The sequence below is a fragment of the Crocuta crocuta genome, unplaced genomic scaffold (assembly GCF_008692635.1).
Source record: "Crocuta crocuta isolate KB4526 unplaced genomic scaffold, BGI_CrCroc_1.0 scaffold343, whole genome shotgun sequence".
NCBI classification, from domain to species: domain Eukaryota; kingdom Metazoa; phylum Chordata; class Mammalia; order Carnivora; family Hyaenidae; genus Crocuta; species Crocuta crocuta.
In genome coordinates this window covers 1,935,226-1,956,280 of record NW_027532679.1, presented here as the reverse complement: position 1 = coordinate 1,956,280, position 21,055 = coordinate 1,935,226, and the positions used below count along the sequence as shown (strand labels likewise).

The 21,055-nt window shown below is 40.4% G+C and overlaps 1 protein-coding gene across 1 annotated transcript in view; it reads right to left on the bottom strand.

The window, feature by feature from the left end:
- The window catches only part of SGCD (sarcoglycan delta), a 375,126-nt gene that overhangs the window by 333,761 nt on the left and 20,310 nt on the right, over positions 1 to 21,055 (bottom strand). The window contains exon 2 of the mRNA XM_077780729.1: positions 20,567 to 20,755. Coding sequence (XP_077636855.1) covers positions 20,567 to 20,755 — 189 coding nt within the window. The remainder of the gene's footprint in view (positions 1 to 20,566; positions 20,756 to 21,055) is intronic.

The window sequence follows — 21,055 nt, the reverse complement described above, 5'->3', positions numbered from 1 at the left end:
TTACAATTAACAAATAATTAAACCAAGCCTTTCAAATTAATCTGCATGCCCTTCATGCTTGTTTGTCCATTTAGAGCTATCTGTTGCCTCTGAGTTAGAGTTTCTTCCTCCCTGCTCTCAGGTTTAAAACAACTACACTCTTAAGATTTTCTTCTTTTTTTTTTATATTCTTTTGTTCACTTAAGTTATACTTACTATCAAAGTGAAGAAAGAAATCATAGCTTTTTTTATTGCTCATAGACAATACACAGAATTTTGCCCAACTTTACAACTTTATATTTCCGTTGTCTTCTCAGAAGGTAGACAACTTCTCTGACTATAACATTCATAGGATTCACTTTTCCCTTCCACTCTTCATTACTCTAAAGGAGAACCCTCTGATCAACATAACTTCTGTTCTTTTGTAAGATTTTTCTGTTTTTACACTGCACACGTATATTTTGCCTGAGTGTTACTGAGGGAGTATGGTTGTCTTTTCACGTATCTCATGTGGCTCTCTATATAATCTTTCAGTAAATCTAGCTCAGGACAATGTTCTTCGATTATTTGAAGAACAAATCTTTGAAGTGTTAGTCTCAGTTCTAATCTTTTCCTCAGGAATTTCTATTGTTCTTAAAATTTTCTATCCACCATTGTTATCATCTTACTTTCTGCTTTATCACTTGGCTTCCTTATTCATTTCCGGGAAAGCACTCAATTTTATTCTTCACTTGGCTGATTCACTTTGACTATGAAATCTGTGCTGATGCTGAAGTGGGTTTTAATTCTGTGAATGCCTTTTTAATTCCCTCACGATGTTTCCCATGTCATTTCCCTTGAGTCCATGACCTTTTTGTCTGCCTGACCTGTCTATGGATTTCCATTCTTCTGCTGTGGAGAAATCACAATGACCTTTCCCTGCTCCACCACCACCCACCCTCAGTTTTCTAAATCTTTCTTCTGATTTGTGAAGTAAATCATTTTGAGAAGTGTGTTTTTCCTCCTCGTCTTCAGGCTGATACTGTGTTTCTTACTCTAGAGTTTTATCCAAAGACTCCGTATTGCCTCTATGGACACGAAGAAGAAACGGCTCTGTGGACGTGCTGCTGCTCTCGGGTGCTCACTGTCCCCATGGGTTGAATGCCCTTCTCACATCGCTGCTTAGCTGTTCCACCGGGTGTCAGGAAGGCGCTTATCTTTCACACTCTGAACAGAGGAAATTCACGAAGGACATTTTCCAGTCTGCATGGTTACTCACGTCTCCTTGTACTTTCTCTTGCTTCAGGAGATTTATACATGGAAATGCACTTCTCAAGACACAGGTGTCCTGGCTCTGTCCTATTTCTGCCTGTTGTTATTTTGGGATTGTAGCCTCTCACTAGCTTGTGTACATATGTTTGTATATATATTTGTATGCATATATGTCTGTGTATATGTGTATATATGTACATGTATTTGTGCTTATGTGTATATATGTGCATATATTAGTGCACATAGGTATGTATACACATGTGAGTGTTCATTCCCTGTGGGGAAGAAAACAGAAAAGCACACTGACTCCAAAACAGCACCCACTAAGAACAGAGAAGACATTTTTGTCTTCTCTGTTTCTGCTGTTAATGGATTTTGCATCCAAGGCACAGATACAGGTCCAAAGGGAAAGCATCTCCTTTCTGATGAGGAGGAATCCTATCTTTCGAATGGCCTAACGGTATCTTTAACTGTGTCCTTTAAGGCAGTTTCATAAACCTTGAAGTTTCCGACAACTCCTCCAAGAGTTTGGTAAGAGACTGATTGCCATTCCTAGCTTTTGATGATGGAATCATTCCTCATTCTCTGTTTTATCTTCTACATTTCAGTAGATTGTGAAGAGAGACTAAGTTAGATGCCATTTTTAATCCAAAAGTCCCTGTTTTACATCTCCCCATTCCAGATGTTTACAACTTAAAAGATAAAAGCTATCTAAGACAGAACTTGGTTCTGTATGCCTTTGAAACTCTCCATTTTATCAACATGTACCATGATGCCCAGAGGGGAAGAGTTGTGTGGCCGAGGTCTCAAAGCCTGTGACAAAGCCCAGACCATAACTCAAGTATCCTGACTTTAATAATGATGAGACTCTACATGGTTCTGGAGAGAAAATGATAATGATAACTATTTAAAAAAAGCTACCAGGTCTGTGTGTACCTTAGCTTCCCCAGTCCTTGGGGGGAAGGAGGAGTGGCTCTCATTATTCTTGAAGCACTGTCCTGTCACTAACAATAGCCAGTTCCCATTTCTTATCCTCTGAAATGAGCAAAAACCCCACAAAGGTAGGGGGGCTGACTTCATACACATAGAGGAAAATGACCTTCCTATAGTCTGTGTACAAGACCAAAAAGGTACTGAACCTCTACAGATGCTCTGAAAGTCACAAACTGGATTGCTCTTGTTTCAACTGCTCACGGCTAACTGCAGCCTAGAGACGGACCAAAGGTTTTTCAATTCACGTAATTGCCAGACACTCTTCCATCCCACTATAAGCCATGCACAGCCCCCAAAGACCATTTTGCAAAGTGCCACATTCTTTCTAAATATTCCATGGATTTCATTATGCATTTAAAAAAATGTAGCCCTGAAGCTAATAATAAGATAGGCACTGAAAACATGTTCCTTTTGAATTGGTTCTATGATACTGGTTGTTAATGAACCTTGGAGAGATATAGCAAGGAAGAGCACTTTTCAGATTCAAAATGCACAGACACTGACCATCTTGAAGCAAAAGTCACTCTAAAGTCCAGAGGTTTGCCAGGCTTCTGCTGTAACAAAGCCATTAAAATGCAGTGTATTCAGCTCTGTGAGATGCACCTGTGGCTGCCTTTCCAATAATCTCCATCCCTTCACTTGGTATGACCCTAATTTTCTTCACGCTCCCACACCTCCCTGCACAGCCTATTGGCTTGGAGTACCAGTCCTTGTGATTCAGGCCCAAGCCAATGATGATAATAACAGTCCCTGGCCACAGTTGCTGGTCCAGAGATGAGCATGTGACACCAGTCATGCCAGTGAGACAGGTGGTGATTTTTGCCTGGTGCTCCTAGAAAAGAACCACCTGGATCTTCTGTAAGAGCTTCAAAAGCAGCACCCACCCACTTACAGAAAATGAACATGGAAGAAAGAGAGTAAAAAGGGAGAATTTCACAATCTTGATTTATATGCAAGACTTATTAGGGAAATAAGGGAACTAATAAGAAAGTTTAATTGCCAATCAAATGAGAAGGCATGTTTTCAGAGAATAATTCCTTAGGATTAAATACGGTTGTCTAAAAATCTCGCAAAGGGAATAGCTTCTGCAGCAAGAGAATCTGGCTCAGTGTATAGTAAAGTTATCATTCTTCTCAGGAAGACAAATCCTGGAAATATCAGGAGATTTTAAAAATAATAGCTATTCTTTTTGACAGTTAGCTGATCAATGTAATTTGAACTGTCATTCAAATAGACTAAGAAAGCCTAGGTAACTTTATGAGAAGTAGTAGGCTTCGGAGAACATATCAAAATTGTATTTCTAATTTTTCTTTTTGGCTTTTATCAAAACAAAAGCAATGCTATTCTAGCACACTTTTTTCATTGCAGTTTCAAAACATGAAACATGGGTTATAGAGGTAATCACTGACTTCTGTGATAAAAGTCATAAATCAAAGGAAAGAGTAATACTTTGAGAATTATGCAAGTTGATTTAGTATTACCAGGGAAGGGCAGAAATGTAGATAACCTGAAATCTGACGTTTAGAGGTCAGCAGAGAAAAGGTTATGGCTTGCATGGAAAAGCTACTTATGCAATTAACTGAAATTAATTATGCTTGTATAAATTTTATAAACACATCACAGATCTGGATTTTTGGCTAATTAAGCTTTAATTTAGTTGAGAAAACCAAACCACATTAGCTTTTATGAGAAACTATTGCTCACCCATTGAAAGGAAAGAGGTAAAGTCATAGTTTCAGGAAACATCTGGAGAAATAAACAGTTTAGAAAAGCTGTAAAAACAGAAATTATAGTCAATTATCCAAGATGTAAAACCATATTTTGAGGTTACACTGCCCTTCATTTTCTCAAGAGTACCCCTTAATTAAATGCAAATAATCAGAAATGGCAATTAATAGATTGCTACAATTCCCTGATTAGATGGGAGAGCCCATTTACAATACTTTAAGGTTGCTGTGGACCCTGAGAAAAACCAAATGGAGTGTATGTTCATAAATCGTCCCCAAGTGTGTCCATTATTGAACAGTTTCCTACAGTGGTGCCATCTCTAAGACTAGCTATGGTGTCAGCAGTCGTCATGCCGTCACCACTCTTTCTAGGGCATTTGGACATTCCATCTTCACTGACAGATAGGGATACTGGTTTTGAGTAGATGAGCGACAAGCACAGGGCTTCTGAGAGGCCAGGATGTCCAAATCACCTTATGTAAGCATCACATCATACCAATCAGCAAAGAGTCATTAAAGGTCAACTGGCCTCTCATGAATGACACAGCGCAGAGCGGGAACCTGAGCACAGGTGTATTGTTCCTTCTCTGTCTCCTACCCGAAGTCTGATCTCCCACAGTGAAAGCTGAATGGCAATTGCCACTTCCCACCATATGGAGACTGTGTGGGTCATTCCTTTCCCCATCTGGGCCTTTGCACTTGCCTCTCAATCTGGCTGCAATCTCTCTCAGCCCTTTCCATGGTGGCCTCGATCTTGTTCTTCAGGCTTCTACTCAAACCCACCTCTCCAGAGAGACATATGTTCACCTGTATCTCAAGCACATTGTTGCATCTCCTAATTTTGTTCAGAAGACATCTTGTGATACACAAGTACTTTGTTTATTTAGTAGTCTGCTCCTCTGTAGGCTGTCTCACTGTCTCATCTATTAGAAAGGTTAGTTTCCTGTGCTTCATGCAGTTCTCAGTTGAATCAGCAATACTGTGCACATATAAATTACTGGAGTGACTGTGATTCTTACAGCAATAATGATTTTCAGCCACACCCAAGTTAATTATGCTTTTAAGACTCCATAAGTCATTTCTTTAAAAGTGAGCTTATGACTCGATGCTAAATTTTAGCAACCAAATCTTCTCCTCCTCTTTGCAAGGCAATTCTCCAAGTGCTCAAGTTGACATTAATAATGGCAAGCATTTACTGGTTGTCCAACAAGCACTACTTTCAGGTTCAATCTTCATCACAACTCTGTAAAGCAGGTAGTATGAATCCCATTACTACAAAGGAGAAAAATCAAGGCTCAGACATGTTAAGCTACTTTGCCAACATCACCCAACTCATCGGTACCAGACTTGAGGCTTGAATCCAGGACTATCTTCTCTAAAGCCATTAAACCACAGTGCCTCTAACACCACACTTTTTCACACATTAGGATCCTTCTAAAGCATTGGCTGGCGCTGTGGCTTCAGAACAACTGTGGACAATGAGTGTGTGATGGAAAATGTGCTAAGAAGCTGGACAGTCTGGACTGAGAAGATTTGCTCCAACATAATTAAGGCTGCTGGTTGTGAGGCCTCTTAACCTCTCTAAGTTCCATAAGTGATTTGTCCAATATGAGAGAAAAGAATCAATAAAGTCCATTAGAAAACAGAAAGAGAAGACAATTTCTCAATAAACTCTGTGGGAGGCATACCACCATCTGGGAATGAGAAGTATTCATCCTAATGTGCAGACATTTAGAAGGTTCTAGAGATCAGTTCATCTTTGAGATACTGCAGAGCATCAGCATTCTACATGTACTCTGCTGCTGACTCCTTGAACCCTTTCAGTAAGGTCACAAGCATGGAGACTGGGGGCTCTGAGGAGCAAAGACGATGACCTTTCAGCTTGCAAGGGTACCATGGGAGGTTCTACGGCACAGTTATTAGGAATTATGTGTTCATACTGCCTTCATGGTCCAAGTCAGTCACTCCTTGTAACCATGGAAAAGTGACTTGACCTCTCTTTGAAACCTCAACTTCCTCATCTGGGAAGGGGCACCACTTTTATGTTTAAGTGTACAGTAAGCACCCATGTTAAGTGCTCAGTACTATGCCTGGCACAAATGAGAATAATAATCTCAAAACATGTCTTCGTATTAATGGCAATAATCCATTTGGAAATCCTGCAGTCAATGTATCTCTGAGTAGCCAAATACGGTTTTTGTGCCAATGAAGAAAGCAAAGCCCTATTAGAAACAAGCTCCCCTTTGGAATGCAGAAAGTATCCATATTAAGAGTGAGGAATTATAGTCTGTATTCATCCTTACAACTGAGGTCCCTAATTCAACCATGAAGATGCTAAATGGCTCTTAAGGAAAGTAAGTATATTCTATACCTTTTTTTCTATTTATGACTTTTCTTCTCTTTTTCCTTTTAGCTCCTTATTTATTTTTACTTCTGAGCCCACAAATATTACATAAGCACACATTCCTTGCAAAACGTTCAGAAAATTCCATGACAAGGAAAGGCACCTTCCATCGGCCTCTCCCACCCATCTTGCCACCCTACCCCCTACCATAATCCAATTCTTCCCTCAAAGGGAACCAGTGATATAAGATTTTCTAGGGATCCAAATACAACATTACTAGATTGGCTTCATCTTTTTCCATTATCTTGCTTTGTTCAGTTTCACCTTTAGCATCTGTGTGCTCACCTCATCCTGAAAGTCCCCTCTTTGATTATGCCAAATCACCCTTCATACGTTATACATTTTTAAAGTTTACTTATTTATTTTTGAGAGAAAGAGATAGCACAAGTAGTGGAGGGAGGCAGGGAGGTAGAAAGAGAGAGGGGGAGGAGAGATACAGAGAGACAGAAAGACAGAGGGAATCCTAAGCAGGAAGTGGATTTCTTACTGTCCATGCAGAGCCCAACGCAGGGACAGAACTCACAAACTATGAGGTCATGAGTCAGATGATCAATGGGCTGAGCCACCCAGGCACCCCTCCCCTTCATAAATTTTTACTGCATCCACCTGTCATAGGATTATTTTTACATTTATTTGTTTGACCATGTGGTTACTGCTTTATCTCCCTGGCCAGACAGCAAGCTCCTTGAGGAAAGGACTGCCTTTGCTATTGTTCACTGTTGTACCTCTAACACCTAGTACAGTGCTTAGACAACAGGAAGAGATCAATAAACAGGTATTGAGTAAATAACTGTTACTCATTCATTAGGCTATAACCAGATAGCAACTAGATTAACAACAGATTTGAAGAGCTGAGAATTTCAAATAGGAACCATTCACCTAATTGGAACCAGAAACCATTTTTCAAAGAAAACCACGAAAGTCAGAAGCACAAGGCTCTCCACCAGTACATAAGCAAGACACAAATTATCCCTGCTCTCATGAAATCCTCCTTGCCAAACTGCAATGCAGGTTCCAACTGAGAATATCTGAAATTGCTTATGTGAACTATAAGCATTCATTTGTAAAATAGCAACCAACAAGGCACACCATGAAGCTGGTTTAACCTAGTGAGTGATAGAGTGACCCAAATGATCATTTTCCTCTATCTCTGGGTTTTAGGGACTTATTTCCCCTCTTATCTTAGAATTAAGAAATTTTTCAGAGAGAGAATATATGCTACTTAACATGGCTGATTATTCTCTTCTGAATTCATGGCTCAAACTCCGTGACATTGGTCAACTCAAATTTAATGGCCACACAAGGAACAAGAATGTGCTGGGTCTTTTCCCACTGATCCCACAAACAATGGCTCCATGACTTGCCTGAGTCCAGAAACGTTAACTACTGTGGAGTTCTATTGCTCGTTGTCCATTCTTATGCATTCTAAAGTTGAGAGGTTGACTATAGCACTTAATAGACATGAGACCTTAAGCAGATCATGGAGCCTTGGCTGTCCCTTCAATCAAAAGGGTAAAATTAAATTACCCCTGCCATGTCTTCCCTGCGAGGATGTTTGTAAAGGACCACATAATGCAATAGGTGTGAACAGGCTTTCTAAGGTGCAAAGAACTTTTAGAAGCATAAGGATGTCATGGGGGTAGAATGAAGCTTTGTTTTCTTCTATTGTGTCCTTTGGAATACAGTAGGCATCTAAAAATACTTGTTGAAATAAAATGATGATGTGTCAACATGGTAATGGTTTCATGGATCTTTTTACTACTAGTTTTTTGAGGGACTCACACACACCAAGGGCTCCATCACAGTGTCTGGTCATACCAAGTACTTCATAATTGGGTATTAGACTCATTTCCTACAATAGTATTTTACACCAGGGGCTCAGTAGGTTGAGCCTATAACTCTTCATTTCGGCTCAGGTCATGATCTTAGGGTTTGGGGACTGAGACCTGCATCAGGCTCTGAGCTGAGCTTGGAGCCCGCTTAAGATTCCCGCTCTCTCTCTCCTCCTGCTTTTCTCCCCCACTCGTGCTCTCCTCCCCCCAACCTCTCAAATAAATAAATAAGTAAATAAAATAAAAGGCTGGGGTGCCTGGGTGGCTCAGGTAATTAAACATCTGACTGCAGCTCTCGGTTTGTGAGTTCGCGCTTGCTTTGGATTCTGTGTCTCCCTCTCTGCCCCTCTCCTGTTTGCACACTCTTTTATTCAAAAATAAAAACATTTTTAAAAATGGCTTAAACTGGTTCTAAACTTCACTCAGGGAGCCTGGTTGGCTCAGTCAGTTAAGTGTCCAACTTCAGTTCAGGTCATGATCTTGCAGTTTGTGAGTTTGAGCCCCACGTTGGGCTCTGGGCTGACAGCTCAGAGTCTGTAGCCTGTTTTGGATTCTGTGTCTCCCTCACTCCCTCTGCCACTCTCCCATCTGTCTCTCTCAAAAATAAACATGAAAAATTTTTAAACAATAAACACAGAGCATCTACTATTAGAAAATCAAGTTTTAAGAGATGCTGAAGAGTCCTCAGTTTAATAAAGTTGATTGATAATTAAAACCTAGTCAAAATGTGTAATTTTATGTTTATAAGCATTCCAACCAGAAGGTTTCTCCATGAAATAGAAGGGCTATGCTCCTACCAAGAAATTTCTTTCTAGTCGAACTCTGTATTAAAGCATCAAGTGGTTATTTACATGTGACTTAGTGAAGGCAAAAAACTCAAAAAGCAACCAAAAATGATTCTTAAAACACAAGAACCAGTTATGTAGCTAGTATGACTCTTTAAAATATTCACATAGATAGGGGTGCCTGGGTGTCTCTGTGGGTTGAGCATCTGACTCTGATTTTGGCTCAGGTCATGACCCCAGTGCTGTGGGATGCAACCTTGTGTTGGACTCCACTTGCTTAAGATTCTCTGTCTCCTTCTGCTCCTCTCTCTCACTCATCTGCTCTCTCTTTCTAAAATATATCTATATCTATATAGATATAGATACATAGATATTTATGAGGATAAAACTGCTTGAGTCATCAATGGCTGAACAAGTACTGAAGTAGGTTTTTTAAAAATTTTAATGTTAATTTATTTTTGAGAGACAGAGACAGAGCGGTAGAGAAAGAGAGAGAGACACAGAATCTGAAGCAGGCTCCAGAATTGTCAGCACAGAGTCTGATATGGGGCTTAAACCCATGAACCGTGAGATCATGACCTGAGCTGAAGCTGGATGCTTAACCGACTGAGCCACCCAGGGGGCCCTACTGAAGTAGTTTTAACATGCCCATTCCTCATTACTTGTAGCTACACACTAGCATCACCGCCATTAAACATTATACAACTAAATACTAGCTAATGACACAGGTGCACTTTGACAGTAAACATCACCAACGTTAAAAGCAAAGACTTTGAAGTTAGACATACCTGGATTTATATGCTGTCCCTGCTACTTACTAGCGGACCAAGTCGGGCAGGTTAAGCAAGCTGTCTATGCTTTTGTGTCATCATATATAAAGGAGATATAATAGTACCTCCTCAAAGGGTCATTGTGAAGACTAAATGAGATAAGAGAGGTAGGCACTTCTCACTGTGCTCAATACAAGCTACAGTGTTTGCATGGTTAATTGTCAGTTGGTGTTTGTACTGTTATGGCAAACTACTTTCCAAAGGTGGCCACAACACCATCTGAACTGGTTTTCTGTGACTGTCATAACAAATTACCATAAAATTGATGGCTTAACACATAAAAAATTATTCCCTCGCACTTCTAGAAGCTAGAAGTCTGAAACCAAGGTGTCAGCCAGGCTGCCCTTCCACTCAACGCCTAGAGGAGAATTCATTCCTTGACTTTTTCATCTACCAGAGGCTACTGACATCCCAGGTGGTGGCATCAGTCCAATCTCTGCCTCTGCTGTCATGCTGCTTGCTCCTCTTCTGTGTCAAATCGTACTCTGCCTGCATCTTACAAGGACATGTATCATTGGATTTAGGGCCCAAGTAGGTAATCCATATCAAGATCTTTCATTTAGATAAAGTCAAAAATGGTAAGGGCACAAGTTTCAGGGATTAAGCCAAGGACATATCTTTTGGAGGCCACCATTGAACCCAATACAATCGCCCATCCTACATTTTTTTCTAGAACTTTATAACTTCCCCATGTAGAGGTATGGTCCATGTGCCCTTCCCTTGAATCTAAACAGGATTTGTGTCTGCCTTCACCAACAGACAATCACAAGTGATGCTACCTGACTTCTCTGAGTCTACGTCCCAAGAGCAGTACACTTTCCCTTCTTGTGTAAGTAAAACACACTTTCTGGAACCTAGCTGGCACGTGGATAAAAAAAAACCCAAATTAGCTGATACAGTGCGTCATGTATAGATTTGCTGGCTTTTTGAGGTCCAAGTTCACAGATGTGCCCTCACATGGAGTAAACACACCTCTAGATGATTCCAGCCTTAGCTGTTGAGCCAACCCCAGCCTTTGGGTCTTCCCAACTCAGAAGCTACATATCAGGGGGCAGAGAGAATCCATTCCCACTGACCTCCACTCAAATTGGAGATTCCTGAACAAAATTAATTCCTGCTATTACATTATGCCATTAGGTTTGGGGGTGGTTTGTTGGGTAGCAATAGATAATGAGAGCAATTAAATAATTCAGTACATCCATTCATTAAATAACTGAATGAATTAAAATTTAAAAAATTTTAAACGGCACATGAAATACTCCCTGGAACTTAGCATCTTGGATTTTTGTCTAAATATAGTGTGAGCAAACACACACACGCATGCAGGCACGCACACACACACACACACACACACACACACACACACACACAAACTTCTAGAGGGAAAAGTATGGTTTAGTCTCTCTCATTCTGAGTCAAAGAGTAAGGGAGGAACCAGTCATTAGTTATGGAAACTATCTGGGGTGCCTGGGTGGCTCAGTCAGTTAAGCCTCTGATTTCGGCTCAGGTGGTTCATGGGTTTGATTGAGCCCCACATCAGGCTCTGTTCCTGCTTCATATTCTGTGTCTCCCTCTCTCTCTGTCCCTCCCCAGCTTGCGTGCTCTCTCTCTCTCAAAAATAAATAAACATCAAGAAATTAAAAAAAAAAGATATAAAAACTATCTAAGGTCTGGAGGGAGGATCTTGTACTTCATCTGGTCTGAACTACATATTTTACAGATTAAGAGAATAAGGCTCAGAAATGGTCCCAGACCTTCCCCTCTCAATAGGGCTATTTGCACAACAAAGGACCCCCCCCCCCACTCCTCTTCACAGGCAAGATGAAAAATCTATCATAGTCTTACTACCTTCCTAGTTAGGAGTACTAAAAGGAGGAGAGGGGACAGAGAGCGGGTGTGCAGAAAAGGAACAAGGCTATTCTAACCAGTTATTTGGAGCCATCCATTCATCAGATTATGAGAAACTTTCTTCTCTTTATGTTGAAATGAATTTTGTTTTTTTTTTCCTACCCTAATCCCATGGCCCCAGGTCCTTAACATTGTCTAGGGCACAGAAAGAAAGAGTAAAAATTACTGTATGGAGAAAAATGAAAAACATTTTTGTTCAAAGATCTGACCTATCTAGAAGACAGATTAGTAGATTCTAGACCTGTTTTATAACAAAGAACTTTCTGCAATGATGGAAATGTCTTCTGTGTGCACTGTTGATGAGAGTAGCTACTAACCCATGTAGCTGTTGAATATTAGTGACGTGGCTTATGTGATAGAGGAACTAAATTTGTACTGCTATTTAATTTTAATTCCATATTAGACAGTACAGTTCTAGACAAAACATTTACAAGGCCACTCTGAGCTTAGAAACAGTAACTAATGACTCTCAGGGAACTCAGGTGCCCTGAAACCTCCTCATATTTACTGTGTTTTCTTCTTCAGTCTGGATAGCCCCTGCCTACTGCGGAAGAGTCCTTCCATCAAGTTCTCAGTGGTAACATGCCCCTTGGGATTCGAAACTTCTCTCCTATGATTGCTTAATGCTTCAGTGAGTATGAGCAGTGCTTCAAGATCTGGCCATAACTTCCAATTTTGAGAATAATTCAGAGTTCTGAGAAATGGAACTGTAACAGCCACATGACCTATAAGATCTAAACTCCATGTGCGAGCAGCTATGTATGATGTATGAAGATATTTTCAGGGAGATTGAGTACATTATTTTTCTCAATTCTAGAATCATTAAGAATGAATTTTGAGTATATGAAAACAGTAGCATGTGGCAAAGGTCATGGGTATTATCCAAATAATAGGCTAATACATAATCGTTTGTTTATAATTAGAGCTCAAGTTTCTCAGTCTGCCCTCTCAAGAGTGTCTATGATTTGCATTCTTTGGATGTTTTTAGCATCACCTTCCACTCTTCCCCTTCTCTACCCCATCTTCTCTCTTCAGGGGCCTGAGCTCTCAGTACTGGGGCTTCCCAACCAGGGTTAACACACTACTTCCAGGTTACCATCCTGGGGCTTTCTCTGCTTTAAACATGACTCAAAAGTCCTTACCCATCATGTTAGACTCAGCTTAAGAAGTTCCCGGGTACCTTCTAGCTTTCCCTGGTTTCTTTCTTGACACTCTCGTAAAATATTTGTCATTTTTAGAACATGTTAATAACACACGTGTTTTTCTTTACTTCATAGTACATGATGACCAGTTAAAGTACAGGATTTTCTTTATTATTATCTTCAGTGTCTAAACAAAGCATGGCATACTACATAGTGGGAAGAAATACTGATTGAATTCAAGCAAATACGCCCAATAAATTGCATAAATTTGTAACAAGCTTGGCTGACAGCATTTTGCAGCAGTTACAGTGACTAAAATCATCCTTGAAGATTTTCATTCTTATAAAGGTACAAAACACAGTAAGCTTCAAAGTAAATAGGACATTATGGAGCCATACCCAGGACTGATCAAAGAACAGATGAATTTTGCCTTTTGTTTTTCTGCTTCACAGTTTTCACGCTGCCTTACAAAAATAACATTTTGGCAATTTTTCAGGCTGATGAATTTGAGCTAATGAATAAAAAGTGACCACAGGAATCAAAGCACTGAGAGTCAGAAGCAAGATGTTTTCAATACAGAAGCTGAAGTAGATGCTACTCTTACACACAATATATTCACTAACAGCTTTAAATGAAAAGTCTAACACAAGCCAATAATATCATTTTCTTTCATTTGCTGAGCAAATCTGTATATTAACTAGGATGACATCTCCCACTTCAATTCTGTTTCACACTCCATTATTACCCTTCTCTTCTCATGTAATTAAAATGTAGCAGGTAGCTGATACACAGGAGGGAGTATCTGTATTAAAAATACCTTTTCATAATCAAATTCGAGTACTCATCTCATTTATGATCTGTCTACCTTAATAAATGAACTAATAGTTCATTTTAAAAGCCATAGAAAGCTCTATTAACCCATCTTTACACATTTTAATTTAAAGTGACGGGCTATTCATGATTTTTTCCCCATTCATTTGTTCAATAAACATTCTAAAGACTATGTGCTAAGCATGGTGCTTAAACTTGCAGGTTCAAACAGGAAGAGTTTAAGGCTCCTGTCTTCTGGATCTCACTGCCTAGTAGAGGGGAGGGACAGGAAAATAAATAAGTAAGTGCAGTACTGCATGTCTCCCAGCCCCCCCTCATTGCAGATACAGCACAACACAAAAGAAGGAGTCGTCAGCTTAATCCAGGAAGATTCCAGAGAATAAATGAGAAGAGAAAAAGCTTAAAAGAGGTGATGTTTATAGGAGATCAAAGGTACATATATGCTTTCCAAGTGTTATTTCTGACCTAATGGGAGGGAATCATCATCAGGCTGCTGAAAGAGGGGGACTCTAAGAACTGCGTGACTCTGTCCTGCCAGGACACAGCTGCTGGGCATCCTACTCAGTCTAGGCAGGCACACAAGTCACAGTGTGATGGGCAACATCTGCTGGGCACTCCCCTCTCTGGGATTTCACGGGGGTAACAAGAGGCTGGGGGAGGCACAGGTGGGAGCCGGAGGAAAGGCCATTTTAAAGGGAAGGTCAAGGCACATGTGTGCTTAAGTTGCAGAGAAGCAGAAAACATCGATTAGCACAGGGTGTTCGTGGAAAGCACAACCAAGGCAGAAGGAATCTGGCCTGCAAGGAGAAACAAGTATCTCAAGGCAAGACTGATGCCGTGAGGTCCCGGAAAGCCAGAGGGTGGACATCCCCAGAGCAGCCTTGGCTCCTGACAGTGCTCTAGGTCTCTCTGCAGCGAGGTGCTCCCATGTACGCAGGAGACTCCTCTCCCCTCCCCGGTGCATGTGTGTCCTCACTCCCCTCTACTTGAGTTAGTTTGACTAGGTCACAGGTCCTTGAGCCTTCTTCATAACAGATGATATGTCAGTGTTCTGAGTTATGGAACACACCGGCCATTCTCTCTGGCTTTTCCTGTTTTACAATGTGTCCAATTTACAAGTATTAGAATGCCTTCCTCTGACCCTCAGTGGATCTTTATCTTACTTTGGGGTAAATAAATCATGTTTTAGACATTGCACTGAACAAATTCAATTTGTCTTCATGAAAAATAGCACTGAGAAAATGGGCAGGATAGTGTACTGATTAAGAGCATGGGCTGGAGAGCTGGACTCCCTGTGACCCAACCCCAGCTTCATGGCTCACTGACAGTGTGACCTTGGGGCAAGTTACCATACTTCTTGGACTCTCTGTTCCCCCCACCTGTGAAACATGGGTAATTATGGTGCCCACCTCATGGGGTTTTTATGAGGATTATATGGACAAATTATTATGTTTTGAGTTATTAAACAAGAAGACATTCATTTCTTATATAACCACAAATAAAATGGCTTGACTTTTATCATTTTAATAAAGGAAAGGAGAAATAGAAGTTAGGGCATCTATTAAACAAGGTATAGAAAACTATAATTTACTGGGGACCCACCATATGATCTGCACCGACCAGGTACTGGACATCCAGCGTCTCATGCATATATCTGCGCAAAGGCAATTTACATTTCACAAGCACATATGGAAAGCTGACTGGGTACTGGCCCTGGGTTGAGGTTACAAAGATGAACAGAACCTAATCCCTACTCCTGAGAAGTTTCTGGCATGGTTAGGGCAATGCAGGCTGGGTCAGGCAACCTCACTCTCCATTTTGATTCCATCACCTGCAAAATGAGGAGGCCTGATGAGGTGATTCCTAAGCTTTCATTTTATCTTACAATGAATGATTTCATACTCAACTCTGTTAAGAGATCAGGCCATCTATTGATAATTTCCAAAGCTTTTAAATTTTATCACTTAATAACCACTTGTGCTAAATGATATTGTGGATGATCAATACTGAGTATTTTGGGAGGTCTTTGAGTCCACATTATTTGGACTGGGTTATTAGAATGTGTTGGCAGTAGTAGTCTTCTCCAGTATAAGATCTCACATGGTAAAGACAAAACCCAGAAGACAAAAACCATAGTATTCTAACAGAAGGACATCTATGGTCTTAGAAATACCTAGTTCAACGCATTCATTTCTATACTCAGTCTCAGGGGGAAAAAGAATGATGTAGTTCATTGCCATGTAGGCATTTAGTTCCCTGACACTCATGTTAAAACTTTATTTATTGGGGCGCCTGGGTGGCTTAGTCGGTTAAGCGTCCGACTTTCACTAAGGTCATGATCTTGCGGTTCGTGGGTTCAAGCCCCGCGTTGGGCTCTGTGCTGACTACCAGCACAGAGCCTGGAGCTTGTTTCAGAGTCTGTATCTCCCTCTTTCTCTGACCGTCCCCTGCTCACGCTGTCTCTCTCTCTTCCTCTCCTAAAAATAAATAAAAATATTAAAAAAAAACTTTTTTATTTATTATTACATTTTAAGTAGGTTCCATGCCCAGCCCAGTTCATTGCCAGCTAGGCATCTAGTTCTCTAACATTCAAGTTTTTATTATTATTATTTTTTAAAGTAGGTTCCATGCCCCTAAGTGGGGCTCGAACTCACAACCCAGAGATCAAGACTTGAGCTGAAATCAAAAGTCAGATGCTTACTGATGGAGCCACTCAGGTGTTACCCTACTTTTTAAAGTAAGCTCTGCACCCAACATGGGGCTTGAGCTCACAACCTTGAGATCAAGAGTTCGATGCTCCACCAACCGAGTCAGCCAGGCTGCCCCTCATGCTAGAACTTTTCGTGCTGCCCATATTGCCTAACAAAACAGGTTCTAGAGTCAGACTGCTTGGATTCAAATCTTTCCTCTGCCACCTCAGAGCTGTGTGATCACAAATCAAGTTACTGAGCCTCTCCCCTTTTGAGGTTGTTGCCATAATGTTATCCACTCGCATGAGGGTTAAGTTAGATAATATTTATAAATTACAACAGTACAGTGCCTGGCACAAGATAAGCCTTCAAAAAGTTACAATGGTGATGATGATAGCAAACACTAACATAACTTACTATGTGCCAAGCTCCATTCTAAATAGTTTAGACTCATCACCTCATGTATTCTTCACAACAACCCTACGAATAGGCAGGTGCTCTTATTCCCCGGAAACTGCAGCACAGAGAGGCTGAGGGACCTAACAAAGTAAGCAACAGAAGCCAGATCTGTATCTAGAGCACCTCTCTCCAGAGTGTGTGAGCCCTTCACCACTCCGCTATGATGTAGGGCCTCTCACAACTTCCTGTTGCCAATATCAAGTCTTTCTGTGGGTCAGAGGCTGCCATAAATGCTTAACACAAGTGAACTCACTGAATCTCCATGTCAACCTATGACACAGAAATCATTACTAAGTTTATATTAAATGTTTACAGGAATACAGCAAGGGGACAAAACAGAAGGTTGAGACAGTGGAGGGAGGAGGTCATAAGAGACAGTGCCAAGAGAAATAAGATGACGATAAAACATTCACAACTATCAAGGAACTACTTGGCACAAAAAATGCCAATGGCTATCCCAGATGGGAGGGATGTTTGTGATTCAGATGACAGAGGGTGGGCAACAAAGACAGTGACCATTTTGCCAGCTTTAGAGTTCTGTTGAAGAGCCGGATCATTATAGCCTTTAGAAGGAGGAGGTTCAGTGTAGTGAAAAGGGTCGGGCTTTGAAGGCAAACACTAGCTCTCTTATGCATTAGCTTCTAGCATGTCACTTAACTTCTCTGAGCATTTTTTTTTCAATTAAAATGGAGCTAATACCTAAAAATAAAGTTGTTGTGAGAATTAAATGAGAGAGATTTTACGGGCCAAGCACAGTGACTAATAGAATAAACTAAAAGAATAAACAGTAAATAGTAGTTCCCTTGGGCAGCACACTGTGTGATTAACTACGATAGCTTGACTTAAGGGTGTTCACAGTATTGGTCAACCATACACTCCCCTCCATGCAGGGGGAAATTGAGAATAAAAGAGTAACCTTGCTCGTCTGCCTTATAATGAACACCAGAATATGCTGTAAGAGCACAGGAGAGCAAAACCATTTGTCTTCTGATTTACATCTGGGATCAAGAAAACCTGGTTACGTGTCTGTCCAGATGGCTCTAGTGGAAGGATCCTTCCAGTGTATATCCTTGGGGAAGACCCAGAATACAAGTCTGATTACAGCATAAAGTTCTGGAAATCCAATCTTGGATAAATTGCCAAATCCCAGAAGTACTTTCACATGACATCATTCTCTTGGTTCATTATTACTCAGAAGGTTTGATTATACTGTCAACTTCCCCAAATTGCAAATTATCGAACATTTCAGATGTACAAAATAATCACTCTTTTCTGTTGACAATGTTTTAAAATCCCTGCATAAAATGCTTAACTCTTATCCCATTGATTTCCTTTGCTCTTTCACCCCACGTTCTCCACTATAAAATTGGTTAATACCTTATTCTTTCTCAAGATCTTCACTGTCAGTAAATTACTATTTGTGGAATAGAATTATAATTCTAAAAGAATATGTTTTATACTGTGATTGATGGAAAAATATGCTTTTAACTTGCAGGGAAAGATCAATTTTCTGACACTGCAGCTCTATTTGCTCAAATGCATTACTATTATAAAGCACCAATTATGGCTAATAATGGCATTATTCTCAACTCAGTAAGTACTTGGTTTGGTAAAGCTTTAAGAACTCTCAACTTTGGCAATCAATTTAGTTAACTACAGGAAATAGCCTATTTCAAATAGATTATTACCTTACTGTCATATTGCTCCCCAAGCTCACATACAATCAAAGTGGATTGTCACTCCATGTACATTTACATATTCCTCTCACTATTAAGCTTGCCAGATCTAACACACTCTAGAAGCCATGTGTGTATGATACCAGTTTCCAAGGTTTGAGTTCATATTCTCCACCACATTCAGCCCCAATTCTTTCAAGTTCTATAAATTAACTTCATAAGAAATTAAGTAAAAATCACAGAAATAGGGGATTAGGAAGTACATGAGGTCCAGCTAGTTTATAATGGGAAAGTAATGAATTCTACCTTGCTTTTTGGACCCCACCCCCATCCAACTATCTCACCAGCCAGAACTTGAGAATGTTCCAGAACATCTTCAACCCCTCATCTCCTATATCCAACCAGCAGTTGAGGTATTCAACACCATCTTTTTTTAAGTATCTGTTACATCTTTATTCTCCATTCTATAACCCTAGCTTCAGTCTTATTTAATACTGCAACACAAAAGCTTTTCCGCTTTATAAGTTCATAAAATATAAAATAAAACCATCATAGAACATGCTCATTAACAGATGGCAATTGTGGTCACTTGGACTTAGGACCAAATGGACCCTGGACACCTCTTAGAAACATAAGCTCTAAAAAGGTGCAGTGCTCACTCTTCTGGGAAGTACAGGCAAAAATTATTATCCTGGGCAATGAGTGTAATAAGAAACAGAGAAATGGAGTTACAGGAGGATCAAGGGTTTTCCCAGGGAGCTATAGGAGCATCAGGCAGAAGGAGAAAAGTAGACCAAACAGAAGATACTTCCTCTGAGAAGGCAGGGAAGTGTGCCTCTGCACTGTGTGTTATGAATAACAATGAACTTTATAATCCAGAAAAGGCAAAAATCCACCATCCTATTTGAGATTTTCACATGAAAATCTTAGTGTTAATTGTAAATGGTCACATTTCTTTATACAATAGGATTTATTTTTTTTTAATGTTTTTATTTATTTCTAGGAGAGAGAGAGAGAGAGACAGCGTGAGCAGGGGAGGGTCAGAGAGAGAGGAAGTCACAGACTGAAACAGGCTCCAGGCTCTGAGCTGGCAGTCAGCACAGAGCCCGAAGCGGGGCTCGAACCCACGAACCGCGAGATCATGACCCAAGCGAAAGTCGGACGCTTAACCGACTAAGTCACTCAGGCGCCCCCAATAGGATTTATTTTTATTGTCAACCGAATTATTTACTTTTGACCTCACAAGAAAGGAGAGTAATCTCGAGGCAGCAGATTACTATCACTATGCCTTCACTAAAAGTGAAAGTACTTATAATGCCAGAGTCTCTAGGAAATCTTGAGGGGAAAAATCCCTCAGAGTAACTCCAGAAATCATATTTTCAGGATTTTTTTTTCATTGGAACGTCAACAAGTAAATGTTCAATGTGTATAGTGCCCCTAAGTACCCACAACAAGAATTTCTTCAAAGAAGCATAAACACAATTAAAAAAAAAAAAGAAAGAAAGAAACATGGCTCCTCTCATTTCTGTCTTGCTCAGACAGTGGCAAAGAGAATTCCCCTTCTGAAAACCAAGGAGAATCTCAGTTAACCACAGTAATGAGCTACCTGGTATATACAGATAGTTAAAACTCATAGATAATCCACAAAGCTTAATTATACTCAGATATTTCTACCCTCTACTTCACAAAATCTTTCACAATCACTACTAAAATTTGGGAAAACTTAGTACTTTGAATTTTTCTCATATTTCTTCCTGCATTATTTCTCAGAGGGCTGTAAAATTACAGGACATGGAGACACAGTTATCAAAATGGAGGGAAACCATATGAGAGACAGTAAAGGAGGGAAATGCTTCCAAATTGAATTACCAGCCTTTGAGAACTAGAGAGGAGATAAAGGTGGATCCCCAAAAGTAATACGACCAGAAATATTTTTAACCAAATGCCAGACTGCAAGATCTTTTGAATTCTACTACCACTACTTTTCCACATTCCTTTCTCTTCCTCCACACTTGCCCTTCCCCCAAGAAGGGCTAAAGAAATGTGTGTTTTTACTTACAATTGTGAAGTTCATGACTTTGAGAATCCAGATGGTCATGGCCAAGTTCACCAGTATTAAAATCATCAGGAGTAGGACAAAGAAATACAGGCATCTTTTCCGCCAGCCATAAATGCCCACCTTGTATACCTGCGGCCCCTCGGAGCTGGGCATGGTGCTCCGGTGGTGTGTGTACTGTTCCTGAGGCATCTGAAATAGACAAGGCAAGAGAGACACACTCACGTTAACCTGCTGAGAGGGGGGGAAAAAGAAGAACAGAAAAAATCAACTCATGAAGACATATGGCTGGCTGCTATCTGTACATTTCTATCATCCTGACACCTCCAAAACTCTGTTTCCCCTGGACAAAAGTGGCTCCTTTTGTGTTAGTCCCCTCATTTTATACAATCATCTCTCATGATGCATGTTGAGACATCCACAGGCACGCAAAGCATGGGAGGAAGAGACCCGTAGGAAGCCATTTTCCAAATGGTTCTTAGAATACCAACA